The 14,748-nt window shown below is 36.7% G+C and overlaps 1 protein-coding gene across 1 annotated transcript; it reads right to left on the bottom strand.

Moving 5' to 3' along the window:
- Positions 1-413: 413 nt before the first annotated feature.
- Positions 414-2,671, bottom strand: LOC148690858 (sodium/pyruvate cotransporter BASS2, chloroplastic-like). Its single transcript, XM_088685030.1, has 6 exons — positions 2,601-2,671; positions 2,376-2,427; positions 2,158-2,255; positions 1,898-2,035; positions 651-740; positions 414-530 (listed from the first exon to the last, which is right to left on the bottom strand). Exons 1-6 carry the CDS (start codon positions 2,655-2,657, stop codon positions 414-416), a joined length of 552 nt encoding a protein of 183 aa, XP_088541156.1. The 5' UTR covers positions 2,658-2,671.
- Between the last annotated feature and the right edge of the window lie 12,077 nt (positions 2,672-14,748).

Below are 14,748 nucleotides of genomic sequence, written 5' to 3' on the forward strand. Positions count from 1 at the left end.
AAACTGATGCATGATAGGAGATCACAAGCCAACAAAAAGAAAACTGATTCCAGGCTTTCCAGCACATATCTATGAATTATGAACCCAGTTGTGTACAAAAATCTGTCATTAATCACATGGTTGAATTCAAGCACTTCCTCCAATGTGCGCGTAAAAGCCTTTTTCTTGATTGAAGCGACATTTGGAGAGACGGGATTGGAACAGAGAACTTCGGTGCAATGATATACATGTAACAAGACAAGCTCGGTGTTATTAGCTCTAATGAAAATATGAAATTATTATTAACATTTTAAAAATCTTATTTCATTATTTTTTTTTTCTAATTATAAAAAATTTAAAATACAGATTTTAGAATGATAATAATAATTCTCATGATCCTAAAACTGGACACAAGTCTAACAAATAATTATTAATTAAAAAATACCCAGACAAAATGGGAGGCCAAGCATTTTAAATTCCATGAAATCATCCTTGTCATCAATGGGAATTGGGCTGTTTCTCCAGAAGACAGCAAGAGCACTCCAACCAAGCTGTTTAGGAGGGACAATTTATGATGACCGTAATTAAGGTTGTACTAGGTAGAACTCCCATGATTAATTGACAAAAAAAATAGTTAAGAAAGAAATTAAGAGATTTTAAGAGAATCGTACCGCCATGCAAACAACGCTGACAGCAGAAGGGACGGCAACAAGAGGGTTTGTAAAATGCTTTTGAGCTAGTAAAAATCCAAGTGCTGAGCTCTGCAAATGAAATATCGCGAAGGTAATCAGCAGGTACTTAAATGTATGAACTCGTTCAACCTTGACAAACACCGCGACAGAATCAGTAAGAAAATACTAAATGAGGCGATTGTGAAGCAAAAAAATAATCAAGAAGCGACACATGAATTTTTAGGTGAAGAGAGCAAAATTACCCTCGAGACATATCGGGTTTCCTACACGCGAGCAATGGAGAATCATCCATCAACCAAGTCAAAAGTGCCCAAAATAGATAACAAATTCAAATTTATCTCATCCATCCTTACTCCATATCCTCTACAAGGAAATCATTCCATAACCTTCAAAACCTTCCCTATAAATTAAATTAATTCCTAATTAATCCATTAATCACCAAATTAATCACATTACACCCCAAAAAACATCCAAGGCCCGACCACTCTCTCTTCCAAAGAGGGCCGGCCATGCTCTATATATTGAATCCCATTTTTCTCTAAAAAACTAGATTTTCTCTCTAAATTCTAACTTTGGCATCGGAGGTTCTTCAGTCAAAGCTCCTCCATTCATCAAGGGCGCGTTAGGCTCTTGGCCTTAACCTAAGATGTTATTTGTTTTGTAGGTGCAATTTTGTCCAAGATCAAGGAGAAAGAAATTTGCATCCGATGTTTACCTGCATCCCCACTCTATGGAAATGGTATAAGCACCTAAAATTCTTGACCGATAACCTTTTCTAGTATTAATATAATATAACTGAGACCAGCGATCCCAAAAGTTTGAAGAAATGGCGATTCTTAATTTTCAATTGACCATGGGATGGTGAAAATACAGTTAATTTGTTCTTGTTTTTGTTTGGATTCCCTTAGGCTATTCAATTGGAAATAATTATTTGTGTTTATAGTTTTAATTTATTTCCAATATAAATTTAATAAAAAAGTTGATCAATAGTTTCAAGATTCGTCAAATATTCTTGTTTATCTCTCTTTTATTTCGAAAAATAAAAATAAAAAAAATTATTGCTTAGCTATTAATCATCATTTGAATTATAATCAGGATTACTCATGATGTATTTCTGCATACACTTTTTTTTGTTTTACAAATGATAGAATAATTATACAAAATTCCTATATAATAAAAATTGGTATGGTTTATTTCGCTGACAAGAAATAGATGGATGCCAGAACGAGAGAGAGAGAGAGAGATTCACCGAACGATAATTTTGAAATCCAATAACCAACACCAAATGCAGCACCGCGTAGAACAGCCACCGGGAGTATTAGTTGAGCTCCTTGTGTTTTCAAGACTTCAGAAACTTGCCCGATCTTAACAATTATAAGAATTCAGTTACTCTATTAGATGCGTAATGTAGCTACTATGAATTTACTGAGGTGAAAAACAAAATGTACCTGTATGGAAGTCGATTCAGTTAATGTTTGTGACCTACCGGGCTGGCACAGAGTAGAGTGGTGAGCATTACTCCAATTGAAGGTGTCACCGCAGCTATCTTTGAAGTGAATTTGGGAAAGAACTCGTTTGCCAGTACTGTTACATAAAAAAGGGTGGAGAGTGTTGATTATAAATTTATGTCCAGATATTGGAAATAAGCTATGTTTTGTAGTAGGATTTTCGAATTCTAATGATAATTATAAACCTTCAATTTACCTCCAACGATTGTTGGCATTAAAACAACCTGGAAAGTACTGAGTGCCAGGCCCTGCAAAGATGGTGGGGAGGAAATGTCAGCGTAGACAGACTGTTTCCGTATATTTTCTTTTATCTGTAACATTTCTCCAATTAGTCTAGGAAGTGCTGGTCAAGTATTACTTATCAACTGCAGAAGTTGATGCATTACTTATCAACGGAATTATGAACCGTGTTTCAACTTACTGCGGCATCAACTGGAACAAGCTGGCCAGCAAGAAGCTTGGTAAGAAGTGGTGTCATAGTAATAGCTCCTATTGTGGAATACCTACAGAGAGACCACAAAATAACCTTTGTCTCAATATGTGACATTACAATAAAGACAAGACTGTTGATTTTGGTTTCATAGTACTGCAGTAGCAGTATACGCTAATAAGTGCTGCAAACATTTTCCAGGACCTGCTCAACCAAAGAAAATGCATGCATTTGAGGGTGTGTAAGTTACCCGTAGGAACCATGTAAATAAGCTAACCATGTGCTAGTTGATATGCAACACAATCAAGTAGCAGGCAAAGATATTACCGCAGCTGGCTTGTAGATCCCAAGGATGGTGCCCAGCATGACCTGTCCATGGAAGTAGATTTAAAACTTCCAACTGTTCGTGAAAAAGCTTTGTTTAAAATATACACAGAAGTAAGCAATTAAGAAGTACCGAAGATGAGAATCTGGTTAAAAGAAATGTAACACCTACCCACACAGGAAATAGAGTTGTCAAAGTTTTGATAATTTTCTTGTACTGGCTCATCCCGCTAGGAGTACTACTAGGAAGGTCTCCAGATAAATTTGTTGCAGCCTTGCACAAGACTTGGGAGTTCTTACGTATAGTTGTCAACAAGCTGATGAATGTAGACTTGGGTGTTCATAACCAGGAAGTGCATGATAAGGGAAATCATCTTTACAAACTGTTCACTAAAATGAGGACAGACTGGACGGTAAATGGTAACTTCTGGGGATAGGTGAGGGGTAAGACATTCCACCGGGGGTTGGGGGTGGGGTGTTAAAACAGAATAGAAATCTGAATTGAAGAAACAGTGAAGTTGATGCAGGATCAAAACAAAACAAAACAAAGTATAGTCAATGAGAGTCTATAATTTCCTATGAAACAAATGCAATGTCTGATAGTTTGTTGTCTTTGAGTCTCTTTCAATATCAGTGTTAGTGGAAAGAATGTAAAGTTGTAGAATTGGTGATTTTGTTGATATATCTTTGTACAGAGAATGCAAGGATTTATACAAACAGCTGAAAACTATTCTAAGTAAAAGAATCCTAATTTGATGCTAATTACATTTACTCCTAAAATCCCTGTAGCCAAATCGTTGACTATCTTCCTGATTCCTAAATCACTCATTAACAATTTTCTTCATTTAACACTCCCCCTCAAGTTGGAGTGTGGATAACTGATATCAATAACACCCAACTTGCCAAGGTGTGAACGGAAAACAGGTGCCCGCAATGGCTGAGTGAACATGTCAGCAATTTGTTCCCCTGTTTGTACATAGGCCGTTCTAATTTCTCCCCTTTGAATTTTCTCGGGAATAGTATGACAGTCAAGCTCAATATGCTTGGTCCGCTCGTGGAACACGGGATTTGTTGCAATGTAAAAAGCAGCCTGATTATCACAAAATAATCTTGTTGGATTAGGATGAGTTACATGCAAGTCCCTCAACAAGTATCTTAACCATGTAAGTTCACAAGTTACTGCAGCCATGGAACGATATTGTACTTCCGCAGATGAACGGGCTACAATGACCTGCTTCTTGCTTTTTCAGGATACAAGTGAGTTCCCAAGAAAGATACAATAACCTGTAACAGAACGACTTGTGATTGGATAATGAGCCCAATCCGCATCACAATAACCAATCAAATTCAGTTTACTTTGTGCAGAGAGCAATAACCCTTGACCTGGAGCTTCTTTAAGATATTGGAGGAGTCGATGTTTTGCATCAAGGTGATGTCGCTTTGGCTCCTGCATAAATTGGCTTAAGGTATTGACGGCATATATGATTTCTGGCCTTGTAATTGTCAAGTAAATCAACTTCCCAGTTAATCGTCGAAATCTCGTTGGATCTTTGAGAGGATTGCTACCAGTGGGCAATAATACCACGTCAGGCTCCGTTGGGACCTTTGCCGGCTTAACACCAAGTAAACCGGCCTCTTCCAATATGTCTAGTGTGTATTTGCGCTGACAAATGGTAATGCTGGCTTTTGAACGTGCCACCTCAACTCCAACGAAGTATTTCAAGGGTCCAAGATCTTTAATCCGGAAGCGGCTATTGAGGAATTATTTAAGATTATTGATTGCGGCATCATCATTCCCTGTAATAACCAAGTCGTCAACATATAGTAATATAATGGTGAGAGAACCACCAGTGACTTGAGTGAACACGGAGTAATCAGCCTGAGATTGTGTGAACCCAATATTGCAAATGGCAGAGTGGAATTTTTGAAACCAACTTCGGGAGGCCTGCTTGAGTCCATACAAAGACTTATGGAGTCGACACACGAGACACTCCCCCTGTCGACCAGAACCAAGCGGAGGCAGCATGTACACTTCTTCATGGAGATCGCCATGAAAAAAACGCATTCTACACATCCATCTGATGTAAAGGCCAATTACGAACAGCAGCGACGGTCAACAAACAACGCACATTGGTGAGCTTCGCGACTGGAGCAAAGGTTTCTTTGTAATCGATACCTTCACGTTGGGTAAAACCCTTAGCAACAAAACGAGCTTTGTAACGGTCTATCGTTCCGTCCGATTTATATTTGATCTTGAAGACCCACTTACAACCGATCGAACGCTGACCAAGAGGCAAGGAAACCATGCTCCAAGTCTGATTGGCTTCAAGAGCCTGAAGTTCAGTGTCCATGGCTGCAACCCAATGAGGGTTATGACAAGCTTGTTCATAAGTGGATGGTTCCACAAGTAGAGATACATTAGAAACAAAGGTCCGGTAAGTAGGTGACAACTGAGCATAAGAAACATACCGTTGGAGGGGGCAGCGAGTACCGGACCTGGAGGAAGAGGCAGTAGTGGGCGTGAGCAAAGCCGCATGATTTTCAAATTTGTGTGTGGGAAGAAGATTTGTGGCATAACAAAGGCATTCAAAAACTCGTAGATGAGAATAAGTGGGTGATTGACCATGTAAACGTTCGTAGGGAGATTGGTGGCATAATAATGGTGTGGGAAGTCGATTGATGAGGTAACAAGTTGTTTGGATACTTTCCTCCCAAAATTTTAGTGGTAAATTGGCTTGAAAACAGAGGGCACGGCCAATATTTAAAAGATGCCGATGTTTATGTTCAACAACTCCGTTTTGTTGAGGGGTATGTGAACAAGAATGTTGAAAGATGGTTCCATTCGTTTCCAAAAAACTGTGCATGGATAGAAACTCACCATCATTGTCGGCGCGTAAGATTTTAATGTCACAATGAAATTGAGTTTTGACCTAAGAAAAAAATGATTTTATCAAGGATTGTGTATCAGACTTGAAACGCATAAGATGCACTCATGTAAATCGAGTAAAATCATCTACAATGGTTAAAAAATAATGTGCCTCTGAATGTGTATGAATTTTGTGAGGCCTCCAAATATCACAATGAATTAAGTCAAAAAATGCAATAGATTTAAGTGAACTTGAAGGAAAAGACAATCTAGTTTGTTTTGCCAAATGGCAAATTTCACATGTGTGTTTGGACTCAAACATTATTTCTGGAACACTTGTTGACAAGGAATGTAAAGGTGTAGATGAAGGGTGTCCTAGGCGTTGGTGCCATAAGTCAGTAATGTGGTGAACATGGTTGGCTAGATGAGGGTTTTGGCTTGGTGTGAGATAATAAAGCCCATCAAAATGCTTGCCCAGGCCAATCATCCTCTTCGTATCCACGTCTTGCACAACACAAAAATCCGGAAAGAAAATTACGATACACCGTAGAGCTCGTGTCATTTTACTTACAGACAATAAATTGACTCGAAACTTTGGAACATGAAGAACTCCATCAAGTGTCAGATCATGAGACAACTTGACAGAGCCAATTCCTTTAATTTCTGCTTGTCCCCCATTAGGTAAGCCCACAAAATCATGGCAAGTATCAGTTTTATTGTGCGTCGGTGGTAAGCGGGATATGTGATCAGTCGCCCCACTATCCACAATCCAGTAAAGTGTTGAATGTGGATCATGTTGTGCGATATTACATGTGGATGTATAAATACCTGTTGCATTTGCAAGTTGCTGGCCATTACCGTTCCCATTTCGAAGCATGGCAATGATTTGGTTGTACTGCTCAGTTGCGAACATTGGGCCGTTGGTGGTGGTTGCTCTTGTTGTGTCAGTTACGGTATTAGTTGGCTGAGGTGCTTCAATGTTGTGAGCACATGGGATGTGTGTTTATTCTTGGGTTTAACATTCTTTCCGTGCAATTTATGGCTCACTAGGAAGCCAATGAGATAGAAGCAATGATCCACCAGATGTCCATCACCATCACAATAGCTGCATTTCAGCAGCTTGCGCGAGGTAGAGTCGCCTGTACTGGAACTGCCCTTTGCCATTGTGAAGCGTCTAGCCTGCATCGCGTGGACACCAGATTGTGGCTCACGATTGTTTGCCACATCCAGCTGTCTTTCATGTTGAATGACTAAGCCATGGACTCACCGTGTGTCTAGGAGAGGACTCATCATCAAGATCGATCCTCGTATGGTCGAGTACGAGTCATTCAATCCCATCAAGAATTGCATGACTCTCTCCTTCTCCTCCCCAATCACATGCAATGGGCTCATGATATGAACCCAATTCGTCCCAAAAAGCCTTGAGTTTGGTGTAGTAGTCGGATACAGATGACTGCCCTTGTCGGTGTTCAGCAATTTCTTGTCGAATTTGATAGATCCTTGAATCGTTCCCTTGTGAGAGACAATCCTCCAGATCCTTCCAGTCAGCAAATGCGGTTTTGCAGTAGAGTATACTACTCGAAATAGTAGCGTTCATCGATTGCCAAATCCACGATAGTACCATGTCATTGCATCTTTGCCAAATGAAAAACTTTGCATCGGTGGTTGCAGGAGCCTTAATAGACCCATCAATAAATCCGAGCTTGTTCTTTGCGGTGAGAGCAAGCGCGTAGAACGGCTCCATTGTCCATAGTTGTGTCCGTCAAGGGGTTTTGAGACTAAAACAAGACTCGGTGAATCCGAGTGGTGAAGGGTGAGAGGATCAGATGCATTTGGCATCACATCTGTTGGTTTCTCGTCACCCATGTAAACTGTTTGCAGGGAAGATTGACTGTGTTTGTAGCGGAAGGTGAATGAGCGTCTAGAGTCACCAGGATCGGTGCTCTGTTTGTAGCGGAAGATTGACTGTGATTGTTGACTATCTTCCTGATTCCTATAACTCATTAACAATTTTCCTCCTTTAACAGTTCTGTGAATTCATGCTTCTGTGTGAGGCCAAGCAACCTTGGAGTGATTCCGAGGCACCTTCAGTGTGATCCCCGAACGCCAGTGTGATGCCAAAGGGCGGAGTGAATCTGGATTTCTTATTATATTCCTATCCATTCTTCTTGTCCTACATCAGGCCATCTCTATTCTCTACTCCTGGTGTATAGCACATCAAGACATGCTCTTCCACACCCTCCTCCAAGACCAAATAAGATTATTCCGATTGTCTTTACAAAAGTGAACTACGAGCCCACTATTCTTCTGACCAGATTAAACACTAACTCTAGTGCATGATCACATAGATATACTCACGTATATGCATACTTTGAGCTGCTCAAGTGAACACACAGCTAAATGGCCGAGCTGCTAGCTTTCATAATTTCGATTTGATTTGGTAAATATTTATCAAAAATGCTACTTTTATTGCATATTTGTACCATTGTTTGGACCATCTCTAATAATAGAATTGAGACTCACATATGTTGATGTGCCTTACTTTTATTAGATAGATGTTACCAGTTGATGGTTAAAATAGCACTATTTATTTACAGTTGACTTTCAAACTTTTTCCTCCTACAGCTGTATTTATTGTTTTTCATTTTTATTTTTTTTCCGTGGAAACCCCAGTTATCCCACACTTCGTAAAGACTAAAGGCATTTCAGCTCATTCTTATTCACATTCAAATGGCACATGTCTTTCCAAAACTTTCAACTAGAATCGCCCGTGTTTTTCTCAAGACCATAAAGCAATATTTATTATTTTTATTTACTTGGAAAAAAGAAGAAGGTACAACTGGTCCACCCATTCCGAGCCTAGAGATGCTATGGGAATTTCATTCTATCCGTGGCCACAATCAAACAGACTCACCAGTGATAAAAAAAAATGACAAGTGTGTATAAAAAAAATAAAAAGGGTGCGTGATTGTCATTTCTTGAAAAAAATCGCATTTCACTTGTTTTTATTCTTCTACACACTCTTAATTAACTTTGTTGTTTTTCATTTAATTTGTTTAATTTAATGACAAAAAAATTTAAAAATATGTGTACAGGAGAATAAGAAGTGCATTTGATATCATTTCAAAGGAAAAAAAAAACCGCATTTGACATGAATTTTGAATCGAACGTATGCATTTTAGCGATAATGGCAAGCAAAACGAAGAAAAAAAAAAGAAAAAAGAAAAAAAGAAAATTGTACCAGATTATTACGATGTCTGCAATTTCAAACCCGATAAATTTTTTTGAAAAATTCCATATCGACTACTTTTATGGTGTAAATTTACCACCTCCATCAATTTTCATTAAAAAATTTGTCAAATACATCACGTGCTAGGGATGTAGGCCCTTTTTTTTCCTTCCACGAAGCTTTATTCGCATGAGTTGTGGTGAAAGAAACTTTTACTTCTAGTCGTCAATAGTTCTTGCAGTAGGGAATATAACTTTGGATGTGGCCCTGGTGGAGGACCACTCCTCTATCACAAATATCCATTAAGTTTTAGTGGGCCTTTAATTATATATCTTGTTTATCCTAGTGGATGGGCCTCTGACATTTCTGACTGACCCATATTAGCACTGGCCCCCCGAGCCGGTTGGGGTTGGGGGTGTCCACTCTTTTATAGTATGTTTCGGTGTAATTTATGCACCATGGTTTTCGATCGTTAGATTTTCATCATTGAATTTTTTTACTACGGATTTGATGGTCAAGGGATCAAACTTGAAAATTTTTCAACTTAGCCCTTTAAAACAAAATTCATTTTATCGAACTTCTCTTATAGAGATTTTTTTTTTTTTTACATTTAGATTTTTTGGATATGCTGGCCTATAATTTTATCTCCTCTTCTTGATATTTGATCTTCTGTTTTACCTAATCATTTTGGATTTTTTTTTTTTTTTTTTTTTTTGCAGCTTATCTTGTAGATTCTTACTTTTTTGATTTTGTTTTAGAGGGGGCTTGGTCCTATGTGCCCCTTTTTCTTGTATTTTTTTTTTAAAATGAGTAGAGCTTATGTTTCTCCCTGATTACATGTAACTTTTTTTTATTAATAAATTTTCTTGTGCCACCGAGATTCTAAATAAAACTTTGTTAAATTGATAGTCTAGGCAACTATTAACCCTGGAGCTCACTAATAGTTCCACAAAAATTAGACCGAAGATATCTTGAAGTGGGTCCATCACTTTAATGTCATTAGTTAACAACGACCAACCTAAAAACATATGTAAATTAACTGAATGTCAAAGCGTCAAAGCGCACTATATAAGTAGAAATTGTAAGATCGTGGCTCATTTTGAAGCCGACTAAAAACCTGAATGGTGTAAAGGCTTAAGATTGATGTCCAATTATATGGGGCCAAAATCACTAGTGCTCAGTGGCTACAAATTAGCACCAGAAGGAGCAAAACACCAAGCAATGTCCAGATTGACCAGTTTTTTCCCTTTCCTTTTTTGGTGTCGCCAATGAGAAAAACAGTGATGGTGCATGTGGTAGAGACTTGACATAGATTGATAGACTGCAGGGCCAAGAATTTTTTAAGCTTTTGAGCGGCTGTCGTGTTGGTTCTTTCTATTGATTGGTTATTGCTCATGCCTTATTCTTTCACATCAGCCACCATTTTCATGGAGATTGTCTAGTATGCTAAACAAACATCGACAATGATAAAAATTTAACGATTAGCAGTTTCTTTGTATAGAATACACGAGAACATAATAAACTTTATAGTTTTACCAGAATACTTTGTGCGTAACAGCCGGATGTACTGTTCGATTGCTCTCGCTAATTAAACAGAATCCGTACAATCTGACTTTGCTTAATTTTCATTGCTGTAGGTGGTTCATCTTCTACAAACAACTTAGAGTGGTGGGGTGGTGAACTACACATAACCACATGCATTTCACTTGTTCATGTGACAACCCAACAAACAACCTAATCTTTGTCTACTTAAATTCTATATTTAATTAATTATTACTTAGTTTTCCAAGTTAAAGTGTTGAACATATAATATTCTCCCTCATGCCATCCATATATTTGTTCCAAATCCATGACAACACAACCCACCTAAACTCTATCTCATCATTTTTCTATCTCTATCTGATATCAGATTTTCTACCTCTATTTGATATATTCTTCGTTCATATCTCATTTTTTCACAAAAAAGAAAAAAAAAGATTTAGATTCATTTATTCTCATGCATAATTCAATTTCTCTCATCACAATCGGTGATCGTTCTCTTGAAATACATGTTGATACATTCATAACTATATATGGACTGTATGAAGCCACGATAGCAACTGTGGGAAGCGTTGGTGAGACAAACCCTAGGACCAAATGAGGCTGATACCGCGTAGAAATATTATTCTTTGATCAAATCACTAGGTACAAAACATTTATATAGTACACTAAGTACATGTATCTATGCTAGAAATGGGAAATTGATAATTAAACATAGGACTTGACTCTTACTATGTTTAATCCAAGTTCATCGTATTTGAACTATAATATAAGTAAACATATATTAAAGGGAAGAATCGGGAGATGATTGTGATCCTTAAACACTTGTTTTCTTGACTCTTTGTATATTGGTTGCTGGAAGTTGGCGGTTGCAAATGGAGGATTGTATAGTTCATCTTTCAGTTTCATGCCCATAAATAGGTGTAACACAGAATACAAATAATTCTGCATCCATACCAACTACAGAGCAAGCATGTTTGATCTATTTTTTTGGCTAATTGGCTTGTTTCCATAAGAAAAGTAAGCACTGGTCTTTTCAAATAATGTTCTTACCAATTAGGGTTTGTTTCCATAGAAATGGAAACACCATCTTTTCTGATTGACGGAAAATCAAAGAAAGTTTGGTGAGATATGCATGAATGTTCATTGACATGTGCCTCCAGCATATGGAGAAAGCTATACGAAATCTTAGTGATGTACTGTGTTTGTTATCTCATGTTTGATTTCATGAAAATGTAAAAATTGAAGCGGAATGTTTCTTCAAACATAATTTCCGTCTCTTCTCGAGAAACAAGTGGAATATGCAAATTTGTTAGGTGTTGGACACAATGAGATATACATTTTATATGGCAGATACTTTTGATCGTGTGCATGGTCCTAATTGAAGAACCATACATAATAATACGCTTCATTAACTAAAAAAATGATCTGGACGTAGCAAAATTGAATATAACTGGTATAGAAAAGTTACAGAAGCATAGAGGCATTATTTTGCAATCTATCGTGTATAATTAACCTAATTCTACATATTGCTATTGCAGTTCAATAATAATTGAGAGCACAAAACCAAAGGGGTCTAAATTCTAAAAGAATTGGGACATGACGTTATAGAGAGATAAAAAGAGACAATGGCTTTCTCGATTATACTGATCTCCACGATGGAGTTATACATATGGTCACATGCTGCCTGGGGCATTTGGTTGGCCACAGACAATCGTCCATTCGCCGTCTAACCTGTCTGTCGTAATATTAACCACTTGTTTGTGATGGCTGATGGCTGACCGGGGAGTCTGGGGACCGATTAGTTCCAGGGCAAAAGGAACATCATTTTTGTTTTTCCAAATAAAGCTTATCATTCGAGAGGAAATATTAGGTCAGCGGTCTGGTCATCTGTAGTATTCGACTATCTAATAAGATTCAACGGATTTTTGTTCACTTAAAATCTTTATTGAGAAATGTATCAATAATATGAATGATGTTGCGGTTGTCAATAAGTTAAAGTTTTTTTTTTTTTATATTTAAAATGATATCTGAGATTGACATACTTCATTATTTTAATTTTTAAGATTTAAAATCAATACAAGTGGTTTATGAAATTGTCCATCGTCGATCATTTTTGTTATTCTGTGGAAATCTCCACTAACTTGAATAAACAACCAGTTCAAGGGAGGGGTTGATTTGTCAAACAGATCCAGGTATTTCGTAGAATGACCAAAATGAATAACGGTAAATAATCTCATGTACCACTGCTATCAATTTTTTAAATTTCAGAAACCAACATGATGAGTTGTGTCAATTTCAAAAACAATTTTGAATAAGTTAATAATTTAGTGACATTAAATGGTCGGACAAGATACCTAATCAGATGGCTAATTCAAATTCTCTCATTTCAGAAGCTCCCAAATCATTTGGAAGTGTATTTTATTATGAGCTTTTCTCATACGCAACGATAAAAAATAAATAAATCAATTAATTAAAGTAGAAAATAAATAAGTGGGCTTCAGTGGCTGCAAGCATTATGATATTGCTGGACTCGGTCTTGCAATATTTTTATGCTCTCTGCTGGCCCTATTTTTTATGCATGCGCTAACCGATTTATTCTTTCAGATTAATAAAATATAATACATTCTAATGATCTTGGAAAAAATAAAATTATTCCCAATCATTTCTAAGTCAATGAAATATATATTTTTTGGGAAAAACGTCTCTTATAGAAATTGTATTTGCATGGATACTGAAAATATGCGTTATATATGCAATTATGCACTAGCACTTGTTGAAAAAGCAGCTTCAGCAAAACCCTCCTTTCGTATAAGTACTTCGCACCTCTTTGAAGATTTGTTTTATAACTGCTTCCTCTGGCTAAATTAGGGTTTACGTGGAAGCTTTCTTTGCCATGTCATGATATGTTTGACTTACACTATACTGGTAAAATCTCCTGTTGTGTTTTAGCATGAAGTGATTAGTTAAATACTTCACTTTACAAAAAGCAAAATTAACATCTTCTTTTTCCTCTTTCCAATGTCCTTTTCCCTAGAATTCCCTCTCATGCTTCCTGTTCTTCTACAGAGAAAGAATTTACATGGATAGCGGTGAACGGGCTGTATGTAAGTCGTTTTTCTTGAAAAAAAAGAAACTCCAATAGAAAGAGGATTAATACAAAAAGCAAATTAACTTCTTTTTCTTGTTTCTAATGTCCTTTTCCCTAGAATTCCTCCTCATGCTTCCTTTTCTTCTACATAAAAAGAACTTAAATAGATGGCGCGTTGAACTCATTATATATAAGTCACTCTTCTTCTAAAAACTCTAATAGAAAAAAGATTAATTAATGTTATATCACTGTACTGTTATTCATTTACTCAGCATTTTATACAGCCAAAACGTATGAATATTATTATATTACCTACCCATTTCATCTGTTTTTTAAGGCACATTATTACTGATTAGGTACATAATAAAAGTTTTGTTTCCCTTAATATAAATTAAGAGTTTTTGATATTTTTAAAATATTTTGCCTGGAAATTAGTTAAAAAACAGGAGCTTATTTTGATACAAACAAAAGGCATAAAGTGCCTGCCTTGAGTTGGTGAACATCGGCACTTGAGATGGATGAACCATTTACTGAAACTTGGCAGCATATTATCAAAAGGAAAATAAATGTTAATTTAAAAATGCCGCTCGAATACTCGATTGCCATACCAAACATACGTCAAATGGCAAATACTCTTAAAGATGAAAAAACAGAGTAAGCATAAAAAATCATGTGAAATCCTAGCTCTTTCTTAACCTATAATTTATAATAAGTAGTATATAATGCGTATCTGAATTTAGTTAAGTTGGTTAGAAAAGCGCGACTTTTCACAATTATGATTAATTTATCATTATATATAAGTCACTCTTCTTCACTTTACATTTTACTTTGTTCTTATTATTAAAACTTAAAGTTTTCAAACTATTTTCATTAGTTTTCTTAATTTAAAAGTATGAATATTTTTAATTTTTTGTAATAATACGAATTTTCAACTGTCTTCCACCATACTTTTGTTCTTGACGCAGGCAAAGCTGAACACTGTCGCCAAAGTTGCCACTCGTCATTGCCGCCAAAACCACGCGCCTACAGCATACCGTAGCAAAAAACCCCAAAACCCTTATAAAAAACCGTTATTATTTATAAATAATAA

Source organism: Pyrus communis, chromosome 15, assembly GCF_041283825.1.
Source record: "Pyrus communis isolate YQ-2024b chromosome 15, ASM4128382v1, whole genome shotgun sequence".
NCBI lineage: Eukaryota > Viridiplantae > Streptophyta > Magnoliopsida > Rosales > Rosaceae > Pyrus > Pyrus communis.

Coding starts and splice junctions, on each gene's coding strand:
- LOC148690858 (XM_088685030.1), bottom strand. CDS start 2,657: ATGACACCACTTCTTACCAAGCTTCTTGCTGGCCAGCTTGTTCCAGTT. Junction 2,036..2,157: donor CTCTACTCTGTGCCAGCCCG/GTAGGTCACAAA, acceptor ATAATTGTTAAG/ATCGGGCAAGTTTCTGAAGT. Junction 531..650: donor TCAGCGTTGTTTGCATGGCG/GTACGATTCTCT, acceptor CCTCCTAAACAG/CTTGGTTGGAGTGCTCTTGC.